We start from the raw sequence: 11,615 nt of genomic DNA, 5'->3' as shown, positions 1-11,615 counted from the left end.
ATTTGTTAGCCAAGCAAGGAAAGCCATCTACTGATGGTGAGTTAATTAAATCGTGTTTGATTGCAGAAGCCAAAGAAATGTGTCCAGGGAAAATAAACTTTTTAAAGACTATTAGGCTTTCACCAAGAACAGCAGCTCAAAATGTTGAGGACATTGGAAGCAACATCAATAGTCATTTAAAAAACAGGGCAAATTATTTCAAGTGGTTTTCCTTGGCTCTTTATAAGTTGACAGATCTTAATAATACTCCTCAGTTGTTGTTATTTATTTGAAGAGTCAATGCTGAGTTTAAAGCGATGGAAGAATTGGCCTGTATGGATAATCTGTAGATGACGGCAAATGAGAATATTTTCAAAAAAGTCAAGAAACCACTAATTCAATACAACCTGAAGTAGAATCTGCTAAGATGCATTTCAAACATGTATGAAGGAGAAAAAGGCTTAGCTGGACAAATGTACAAAGCTTGCGAAAATGTAAGTTGTTTAAATCCTATAGTTATTTGTTATATATTATTGAACGGCAGGTACTTCACGGGGAAATATTTTAATCTATCTTGTGTTATTCAACCATTCGTGTCTACAGTGAACTTCATTCACTCTCATGGACTAAACCATTGTCAGTTTCATGAATTTTTGTCAGAAAAAGAGGCTGAATATTCTGACTTGCCCTACCAACAGCAGTTCAACAACTTAGCAGTTATAAGGTTTTTTTTGTTGTTTTGTTTGTTTGTTTTTGTATTTTTTGTTTTGTTTTTGTATTTTTATAGCTCGTGGCTGGGATTGAAAATTTTCTGAGCCAGAAGAATCACCCTCAACCACTATTATTGAACACTGAATGGAATTAGCTTTTGCTGTAGAGGTAATGATGTCACTTAATAAATTTAACCTAAAATTACAAGGCAAAATGCTGCTCACATGTGAAATTTATACCGCAGTGAAATCACTTCGATGACAACTGACATTTTTTGAACTACAAGTAATGTCTAGTTACTTAACTGCTTCCTGTGCTGTCAAATGTTAAAACAAAAAATCAAGATTTGCAGTCCCACACAAATTTTCAGTGGATATCTTTTCTGAGCTCAGATTACAGTTCCAGTGGTGATTTTTGGACTCTGATGCAAGTGCAAAGGAAATTTCTGTATTTCAAAAGCAATTTAACTGTGCAGTTGAGGAGCTTCCACCTAAACTTCAATTGGAAGTGATTATTCTGCAATGTAACAACATACTGAAAGGCAAATGTCAAGAGAAGAATCTGATAGAATTCTATAAGTGCCATCTAAGAGATGAATATGCTCAATTAAAACTCAGATGCATGTGGATTTTTTTTTTACATGCCTATGAAGCCAGTTCTCTTAAACTAGAATTGGATTCATAAGCATGTAACCTGTACAATTGCATAGGGCCCTGCTTTCAGAAGGACCTTGCATTTGACTTAATGCTCAATTGTCACCATTTTGCAATTCTTTTTAAAAAAATTTATTTATTTATCTGTCTATTTATTTTTGGCTGCTCTGGGTCTTAGTTGCGGCACGTGGGATCTTCGCTGCAGCATGTGGTACCTTTTAATTTTGGCATGTGGGCTCTTAGTTGCAGCATGCATGGGAGATCTAGTTCCCCGACCAGGGATTGAACCCAGGCCCTCTGCATTGGGAGCATGGAGTCTTACCCACTGGACCACCAGGGAAGTCCGGAGGTGCCTGTGGATTGATATCAGTATATGGCAGTACTTATCTGTGTTAAGATTTTTCTCAAAGATGAAATACATAAAATCTTATTACAGATAAGCATTAATGGATAAATATTTGTAACAGATTTTTTATTAAGACCTTTATTAACAGGTGCTTGCAGTTTGTTAACTCTTGAAAAAATCAAGTTGTAAACTTTTATTACAGATTAAAAGTGAGGTTCTTAAAAATCTTGACCAATTGAAACAAGGTAAAAACCTTTAAAAATATATTGAAGACAAAAACAAAAACAGGAAAATTCCCTGGCGGTCCAGTGGTTAGGACTCTGCGCTTCCACTGCACTTCCAGGGCACGGGTTCCATCCCTGGTCCGGGAACTAAGATCCCACATGCTGCGCGGTGCGGCCAAAAAAAAAAAAAAAAGTGTATTGAGATTGTAACTGATTTGATGATAGGAAACACTCACTTTGAACCCTAATTAAGTGAAATATTATCCTCTCCATAAAAGAATGCCATTCTTATTAGGAGATCTGTATTATGAAAAAGATTATACTCAATTATTATTATATTTTGTATTTCATTGATAAAACATTTGTGGAAATTTGTTTTCTCTCGTTATATAAGTACCTACATAATGTTCTTGATTTTTCCTCTTGGCTCTCAAAGCCTAAAATATTTACTCTCTAGCCCTTTACCCACCCCTGCGCTTGACTAAGCCACTTGAGGGAGGGAGACTATTTATAATTGATCACTATGCAACCAGTATGTAGCACAGTGCCTAACACACAGTAGAAGATCAATAAATACTATTATAAAGAACATAGAATCATAGGGATGACACTGGACTAAGATCTAAGGAGCAAACGCTATGATTCTTTAAGACTTGACATTTCTTTTCTACTTTATTAACTCATGTTCATTTGAGGGCTAGCAGATTGCTTCAAATTCCCATTGGTTTATATCTTGTGTATCTTGAACACTACACTTCTTCCAGCTAACCTGTCAATTTTCTGGTCACCAGCTCCTGCTTCCTTCAGTAAGTTCTCTGTTAAAAATCCACTATTTTGGTGTCATCACTTGAAGCTATCCAATGTAAACTGTCTCAATGTCCTTATTCTGGATTTCCCCAGGCTCTGGTCCTCCACAGAGAGCATTCTGGGAGAGTTTCTGGGTTGAGGAAGGAAGGGTGGAAGATGTTTCCTAAACCTGTGGCAAACGGGATCATTAAGATGCCTCTATTTGCAAATCACTTACATGATTAGGGTCTAGTATCCAAAAATATATAATGAACTCTCACAATTGAACAATATAATAATAACCCAATTAAAAATGGGCAAAGGATTGGAATAGACATTTCTCCAAAGAAGATAAGCATGTGAAAAGGTGCTCAGTATCATTAGCCATCAGAGAAAGGCAAATCAAAGTCACGGTGAGATACCACTTCACACTCACCAGGATGGCTGTAATAAAAAAGACAAAGATAATTATTGGTGAGGACGTGAAGAAATCAGAACCCCACATACATTGCTGGTGGTAAATGTAAAATGTAAAATAATAAACTTGCTTTGGAAAACACTCTTAGCAGTTCCTCAAAAAGTTAAGCGTAAGGTTATCATATGACCCAGCAATTCCACTCTTAAGTCAACACCCAAGAGAACATATGTCCTCACAAAACATAAAAGCATAGAAACACATGTTCTCACAAAAACCTGGACACCAATGTCCATAGTAGCACTACTCTTTATACCACAAAAATGGAAACAACCCAATTGTCCACCAACTGACGAATGAATAAACACAATGTGGTATAGCCATACAACAGAATATTATTCAGTCATAAAAAGGAATGAAGTTCCTTTTTACCGATTCATTACTACTTTTTTACTGATTCATGGTACAACATGGTTGAACCTTGAAAACATAAGTGAAAGAAGCCAGATACCAACAGCCACATATTGTATGATTTCATTCATATGAAATGTCCAGAAGAGGCAAATCCAGAGAGAGAAAGTTAGATTAGTAGTTGCCAGTGGCTGGGAAAGAGGTGGGGAGAGTGACTGCTAAGGGATATGGGATTTCTTTTGGGGATGATGAAAATATTAGGTAGTGGTGATAGTTGCAAAACTTTGTGAATGTACTAAAACCCACTGAATTATACACTTTAAAAGGGTGAATTATGGGACTTCCCTGGTAGCGCAGTTGTTAAGAATCCACCTGCCAATGCAGGGCACACGAGTTCGAGCCCTGGCCCGGGAAGGTCCCACATGCCACGGAGCAACTAAGCCCATGTGCCACAACTACTGAGCCTGCGCTCTAGAGCCCATGAGCCACAACTACTGAGCTCGCGCGCCACGACTACTGAAGCCCTCGTGCCTAGAGCCCATGTTCTGCAACAAAGAGAAGCCACTGCAGTGAGAAGCCCATGCACTGCAACAGAGTAGCCCCTCTAGCTGCTAAAGAAAGCCTGTGTGTAGCAACGAAAACCCAACACAGCCAAAAAAAAATTAATTTTAAAAAAAGGGTGAATTATGTTATGTGAATTAGATCTCAATTTTTAACATTCCTCTACTTCATTAGGTACTCATCCTGAATACAACCAATCAAAATCATATTTAGAGGCACACCTAAAATCTGTATCATGCATATAAAGTGTAAATTGTTCTTTCTTATATCTAGTCATATATATGTATATATGCATATACATACGTATACGTGTATAGAAATATAAATGAATAATTTAAATTATTAAGAGTGTCCCAAGTAAAGCAGTCCCAGAGAACTTAGGTCAGGTTCTGGGAGACTCAGGGTGTCCCCATGCATCTTAGCCTAATGGTACGGCCGGGAAGCTCACACGACTACTACGGACACGTGACCAGCCTAGGTGGGGGAGAGTCGCGACGCGCGAGTGACGTCATTTATGCGCGACTCTTACTTTTGCCTTTTGTTTTCCTACTGCTGCTCTGAGCTATGCCTAAAGTAGTTTCCCGGTCCGTAGTCTGCTCCGACACCCGGGACCGGGAGGAGTATGACGACGGCGAGAAGCCCCTTCACGTCTACTACTGTTTATGCGGCCAGATGGTCCTGGTGCTGGGTGAGTAGTCTGCAAGGAGCGAAACTTCGGGTTCTCAAGGGCGCATTTCCTCTGGCTGTGATCTGGCAGCCGAGTCTATGCGAGGATTTCCTTCTTCATCAAAATCCTCCGTACCCATCCAGCCCCACTCCAGGGCAGCTTTTCGGTTTTCTGTTTAACCATGTGATTCTGTATCCAGACCTCTCTCAAAACTAAATTGCTCTTCCATAAAAAATATACTCACTCTCCTCCCGTTCTGCGTCTAGAAACTTTGTAACCTTTCTGCCGGATACAAGGATATTTTAACAGCTCTGATGTTACGTGAAAATAACCTCCTACCCGCATTGATCCTACATTCTCCTCCAGCTATAACCTCATTTCTTTGCTTCTTTTATAGCAAAACTTCTAAAAAGAATTACCTATATGGGCTGTCTCTGCATCCTCACTTCCCATTCCTTCTTGCCCTCACTTCAAGCAGGCTTTCCTTCTCACCTCACCATCCAAATCATATTTGTCAAAGTTACTAACGAACGTGTTACCAGTTACAGTGGTCAATTATCAGTGCTCATGTAAATCCCCTCTCAGTGGCATTTGACAGATGATCACTCCATCCTTCTTGAAACCCTTCATTTGCATCCAAGACTCCACACTTTACTGATTTTTCTCCTACCTTGATTTTCCCCCTTCTCAGTGTCTGGCTCCTTTTTCTGTCTCAGACTTTTAGGCATTGCACGGCCCTACGGCTCAGTCCTCTCATGTGTTCTCAATCTGTACTCACTCCTTAGGCGATCTCAACCATTCCCAAGCTTTAAATACCGTCTATATGCTGATGACTCCCAAATGTTCCTCTTTAACCTGCACCTCTTCTCAAACTCCAGCTGCCTACTCCGCGTCTCCATTTGGATGGCTAATGGACCTCTTAAAGAGACCGTGTTCTCACAACGTTGTAAATCAACTATACTTAAATACAATTTTTTAAAAATTAAAAAAAGAAAAGAGAGAGGGAGACCATGTTCAAAATTAACTTCATGATCTCCTACTTTCTGCTCTCCACTGTTCCTCTCAGACTTGCCTATCACAGTCAGTGGTACCACTCTTTACAGAGTATCTCAGAATCATTCTTGACTTCTTCATCCAGTCCATCAACAAATTCTGCAGGTGCTTCCTTGAAAATCTATCTAGAATCTACTTTTGACCACCTCCATTTCTCCAAGCCACCGCCATCCCTCACCTGGATTGCCACAGTAGTCTCTTGCTCACCACTCTTTGTCCCTAGAGTCCTGTTCCAAACCAGTGTTTTCCTGTAACTCCAAGAATAAGACCAAAGGCCATAACGAGACCCTGTGTGATCAGACCTCCAGCTATCGCTCAGATTTCATCTCCTAACACTCTTTCCCTTGCTCACTGCACTCCAGCTACAGTGGCCTTTTTGATTTTTCTCTGTCATGTCAAAATGTTCCTGCCTGCAGGGCCTTTGGGATTGGTATTTCTTCTGCCTCAAACCCTTTCCCCTCCATGCCCCCTTACTTCATTCAGGTCTCTGCTGAAATGTCACTTCCTTGGAGAACCCTTCCGTGACTACCTTATCTAAAATAGCACCCCTGTCACTCTTTCTCCTCTTACCGTGCCTGATTTTTCTGGGTAGCACTTATCACTATCTGGATCACTGTGCATCCTCTTAATATCCTGTCTAACTTTTTGTATTAGCACTTATCATTATCCAAGATCATGTTATATAATTATTAATTTGAAAATTTCTGCCTCCTCTGCTGGCCTGTAAACTTCATCAGGTCAGGGTCTTTGTCTGCTCGGTTCTTTGCTGAATCCTCAGCACAGTGTTCCAACTGTGTCTGGTACATAGAAGGCCCTCCCGTATTTACTGAGTAAATGAATTCCCTTTTGATCACTTAGAGATGGGTCTGAATTCTTGTTCTGCTTCCTGTTAAATGCGTGGCCGACCTCTTAGCCTTCCTAATCCTCAATTCCCTTACTTTTAAGCTAGGAATAGTAAATGTCTACTCCGGCAGGTCGTTGAGAAGAGTCACGAGCTGATGTGCAAACTGCCTCATGCTAACTCCCCTCTCCACCTCCTCCATGAATCTCCAATCACTCTGATCACTTGACTTCTCTGTCATCCTTTAGGTACTTAATTTGCATTGTATCAATTTTCCGTCTGCTTTATAACTGTACCTAATTTATTTCCTGTATGTTTTCATTGCTTTTGGATTAGAACTCCTCTAACTGGGATGGGTCATTCACATACCATATATATAATAGCATACCCACTCTCTCCTTTCCGAAGCACTTATCCAACTTTTCCAATCAATGCCTTCCTCATAGGCATTCCAGGACGCTTGATCGTCTCTTCTCATTCTAATGCATTATAGCACAAGCCAAGTGTACCAGGATCAGTAATACTCATAGAAAACTTGAATTGCAGTGTGGGAAGGACTTTTGAGATAATATAATCAAGTAAGGAGAAAGAGCCCTAGAGAGGAAGTGATTAGCCAGAGCTGGGGCTAAAATCCAGGTCTCCTGACACCAAGTCATTTTTAGTTGGAACATTCAATAATAGGCTTCAATAAGCATGATAATTATAGTAAAAATTACAGTGCTAAGGGCCCCACTGAAAGCTTCTGATTGCCTCAGGGTATTTTTCGGTGGCTCTCGTGACCAAATCTTTCTCCATTCCATCAGACTGTCAGTTGGAGAAATTGCCCATGAGGCCCCGGGATCGGTCCCGTGTGATTGATGCTGCCAAACACGCCCACAAGTTTTGTAACACAGAAGACGAGGAGACTATGTATCTTCGGAGGTAAGAGGTTGATGTTCTCTGTCTAGGATTTCCTGGTTGTCTTGGGGTCTAGTTCTGAGGAGTATAAATACCCCATCTAGTGTGGAACAGGTCATCCATTTGGGGCCCAATACTTTGACATTTGTGATGGGTCTCTAACTTCTGTTAATGCAGCCATATCTTTATTGTGCTTTGTTGAAGTGGTGCTGAGATGTGATTCTGTTGCCATTTGATAGCTGTAATTTGGGGTTTTTGCAGGCAGAATGAGTTCATTCAACCTGTAATCTCCAGCACACCAGGTGCCGGGCACTGAGCTAGGGACTGGATCTGCAAAGATAAATAAGGCACTGTCCTTACCATTAAAGAGCTCATGGCTCAGTGAGGGAACAGATTACCTATTGTGATATGATAAAATACTGGTGTGGTGAACAGAAGCCTATGGGAAAACAGACAGCAGCAGATCATCTTGCCTGAATGGTGGTCAAGAAAGACACCAGAAGATGGTGGCATTTGTGTTTGGCCTTGAACTAGGATTTCACCAAGTAGATGGAGGAGCATTCCAGGTGGAGGGACTCTGGAAGCATTAAAAGCATCAAATATGGTGTGCCTGGGAAATTTAAGTAGTCCCTTGTGGCTAGAGCCTAAGTTACTTTACAGGAGGGGGTTCATGCATCCTGGGGTGAGGACAGAGTAGAATGCTAAAGTAGACAAGTTTGGACTTTATCTTTAGGCAATAGCCATCTTCTTTTTTTAAGTAGAGGAGTGACATGGTTAGATCTGTTTTAGATTTGGGAGTCCTTGGTGTATATGGGGAATTGAAACCTGGGAAGGGATACAATTACATGGAAAGTGTGTGGAGCAAGAAGAGAGGATTGAAGGCATAATCCTGGGAAACACTGATGTTTGAAAAGCAGACAAAATAATTGGAACATAACCAGGAGAACCTGGTGATGTGGAAAACAGAAGAGGAGAGAATTTCAAGAAGTGAGGGAAGGGGGTGGTCATCAACAGATGCCAAATGCCACAGAGAGGTCATCCTGCTCTAAGTCCATTCATTCATTCAGCAAATATTTCATTTATTGAGCTCCTACTGTGTACCAGGTACTGTACTAAAAGTCTGGGATATACTAGTATATTAGTTTGTTAGGGCTGCTATAACAGAGTACCATAAACTAGGTGGCTTAAAACAACAGAAATGAATTGTCTCACAGTTCTAGAGGCTGGAATCTGAGATTACTGTGTCGGTAGGGCCATGCTCTCTCTGAAGGTTCTAGGGGAGGAGCCTTCCTTGCCCCTTCCTAGCTTCTGGTGTTTGCCGGCAGTCCTTGACATTTCTTGACTTGTAGATGCATCACTCTAGTCTCTGTCTGCAACATTGTATGGCTTTTCCCCTGTGTTTCTGTCTCTGTTTCTTCTCTTCTTATAAGGACGCCAGTTATATTAAATTAAGGGAACATTCTGCTCATCTCTGTGACCTCATCTTAACTAGTTATATCTGCAATGACCCTCTTTTCAAATAAGGTCACACTCTGAGGTTCCTGGAAGGACATAACTTTTTAAGGGACACTATCCAAACCAGTACAACCAGTAAACAAGCAAAGAACCTTGCCCGTACAGAGCTTATATTCTAGTGTTGAACCAGAAAAAGCTACAGGCTGACATCTAGCTATGTTTATTTAAGAAACCAAACTGTTATCAGCCCACGCTAATGAAAACAGTTAGAAACTATTGCTAGGCGACATTCAGTACCAAATCAGGCACCACTGTGACAACTGGGCTTCTAGAATTATGTAGTTGAAGAGAAAATTGCTTATATACAGGATACAAGTGGGGACACAGATTATAAAACATATGAAATTCACAAAGGAAGGCCCTCCAGGTAACATTGGGGAAGTCCTCCGTTGTGGTATATAGGAAGGTTTATAAATAACATGCCCTGTCTAAAGCTAATCCATTCTCTTGTGTTTTTTCTCCCTCTATTAACCTTTATTTAGGTTTCTGATTTTGAAAATTCTCAACTGACTGTCTTTAGGATTGCTAAAATATTTATTACATGTATCATAATTATATATAACAGTTCTAGATAATATGTATTAAATGTATATATATTAGTTAATACAGAAAGTAATCTAACAACACAACTAGGCCACAGGCTCCTATGGCACTATAAGGCAGATGCCCTCACCTGTAGGCCAGAAAACTGGGAGGCCCCAGGCTGAAGTGGCAACCCTGGGATCCAGTCAGCCTGATCCTGGAAGTGAGCCAGCTTTGGGCCCAGCCTTAGTGCCGGGTATTGCACAGGCCAGTGGCCTCTGGCCCAGTGACTCTGTTGGGCCACAGAGCTCTCAGAGTTTACCCACAAGGCATGGTAGACTTCCCCCTTGGTTGACATAGTTCCTGCTCTAATCATGAACAGTCTTTCCAAGGGCCCACTTTAGCATGCTCCTTTCTTAGCAGGGGTGAAATTTCAGTCTGATCTTACCCCTCCTGTTCTTTAGCCAGATGAGTGTGGGAGCCCCAGTTACTGAAAATATGGCAGTCTGCCTAATGCATGCCCTGGAGCCTGTCACCTTCCACCTCCCCAAGTCTTCCATTCTAAAGTACCTCTCCTTTGACTCTGTTGTTCCCTGCTACCTTCCCTCCCTCATCCATTGCTTCCCCAGTTGCCCATCCAGTGGGTGCTTTTCTATCTGGATCTTTGTTGACCATGCCTCCCTTGATGCTGTCTCCTTCCTTGACTTCTGTGAAACTACTCTTGTGATTCTCCTTCTACTTCTTTGGCTTTCTCAGTCTTCTGGATTCTTCTTCCTGCCCCTTAAATGTTGGCATTCCCCAGGGTTCTGACCTTGATTTTATCCCCTCTCTCTCTATACTCTCCTTGGCCATTCTCACCACCTCTCATGGCATCAGTTACGCTTATATGCTGATGACTCACAAAATCTAGATCTGCCTCCATGTCTCTCTTGTGCCCAGAACTGTATATCTAACTACCTATTCTACCTCTTCACCTGATGTTTTACCTCAGATACAGAATGACTAAAGCCAAACTCATTTCTCTAACTTGGGAAAGTCCCACAGATTGGTTCACTCAGCACCACTCCAACACTCTTCTATTTTACCTGCCTATATACCAGTGTCTGTAAAGATAGGGTACATATTCCAGCTTCTCCCCACTCCAAAAACCCCCTAAGATTCTGAAGGTGACTTAGCTTTTGCCAAGTAAAATGGACAGAAGTAGAAGTTGTTGGGTGGGGCTTCCAAGGAAAGTCCTTTTTACTCTTCTCATTCCTTCCTGCTTTTTGGAAAACGGGCGTGATAATTGGAGCACCAGCAGCCATCCTGGGACTGGAAAGGGAAGGCCACAAGGATTGCAGAGTTTTTGCCATGCTATCCTTGAGTCTCAACCATTACCAGGAACCGCCTTCCTCTACACTTATTTTACGTGAGAAGAAACTCTTGTGTTGAAGCCACTGCAGTCAGGTCTCTGAAGGTGTCAGCTAAACACAATTCCTTCTTTTTCCTCCTCCTATGATGACATCACCATTCACGCAGTGGCCCGGGGCAGAAATCTGGGAGCCAGTCCTGTCTTTGTCTCATCCATCCCTGCCCCCCACCATCCCCTGCACACATCCAGTCACTCACCATGTACTGTCGATTCTACCTTCTAGTCTGTCTTGTGGCTGCCTCCTCCTGTTCAGCCCTGCCACACTGCCATCATTCTGGTACCCAGCATCACTTGCTTGGGCTATCGAAGTGTCCTCTTACCTCCCCCCACCCCCCGCTCTCCTCCAGTCTATCGTCTACTGCCTGAATGATCTCACATGCACGTTATGTCAGTTTCCTGCTTCAAATCTTTCAGTGACTCTTCATCACCTACAGCAGTGCCTTTCAAACGTTTTTAAACAATGAATCCTTTCTTCAAATGAAATTTTTACCAGAAGTATAAATAAGCAAGAAGCTTCTCTGATTGGGGAAGAGTTGAGCCCAACCCATTAAGGACTTCTCCCCTTTCTCCTATCCGATTTCATTTAGGGATCATTGTGGAGTGCAATTTAAAAAATCCTGGCT

General features: G+C 41.6%; 1 protein-coding gene across 4 annotated transcripts in view; it reads left to right on the top strand.

Annotated features, from left to right (window-relative positions):
• Positions 1 to 4,614: 4,614 nt before the first annotated feature.
• STEEP1 (STING1 ER exit protein 1) overlaps positions 4,615 to 11,615 on the top strand; it is an 86,661-nt gene continuing 79,660 nt past the window's right edge. For all 4 annotated transcript variants that reach the window (XR_009500142.1, XR_009500143.1, XR_009500141.1 and 1 more), the window contains exons 1-2: positions 4,615 to 4,774; positions 7,451 to 7,568. Coding sequence is in view for 1 of the 4 variants with exons in the window: in XM_059910133.1 (XP_059766116.1) it covers positions 4,651 to 4,774; positions 7,451 to 7,568 (242 nt within the window). In the remaining 3 variants the exon portion in view is untranslated. The remainder of the gene's footprint in view (positions 4,775 to 7,450; positions 7,569 to 11,615) is intronic.

This window comes from Balaenoptera ricei, chromosome X (assembly GCF_028023285.1).
Source record: "Balaenoptera ricei isolate mBalRic1 chromosome X, mBalRic1.hap2, whole genome shotgun sequence".
NCBI classification, from domain to species: domain Eukaryota; kingdom Metazoa; phylum Chordata; class Mammalia; order Artiodactyla; family Balaenopteridae; genus Balaenoptera; species Balaenoptera ricei.
This window is presented reverse-complemented; position numbering and strand designations above follow the sequence as displayed.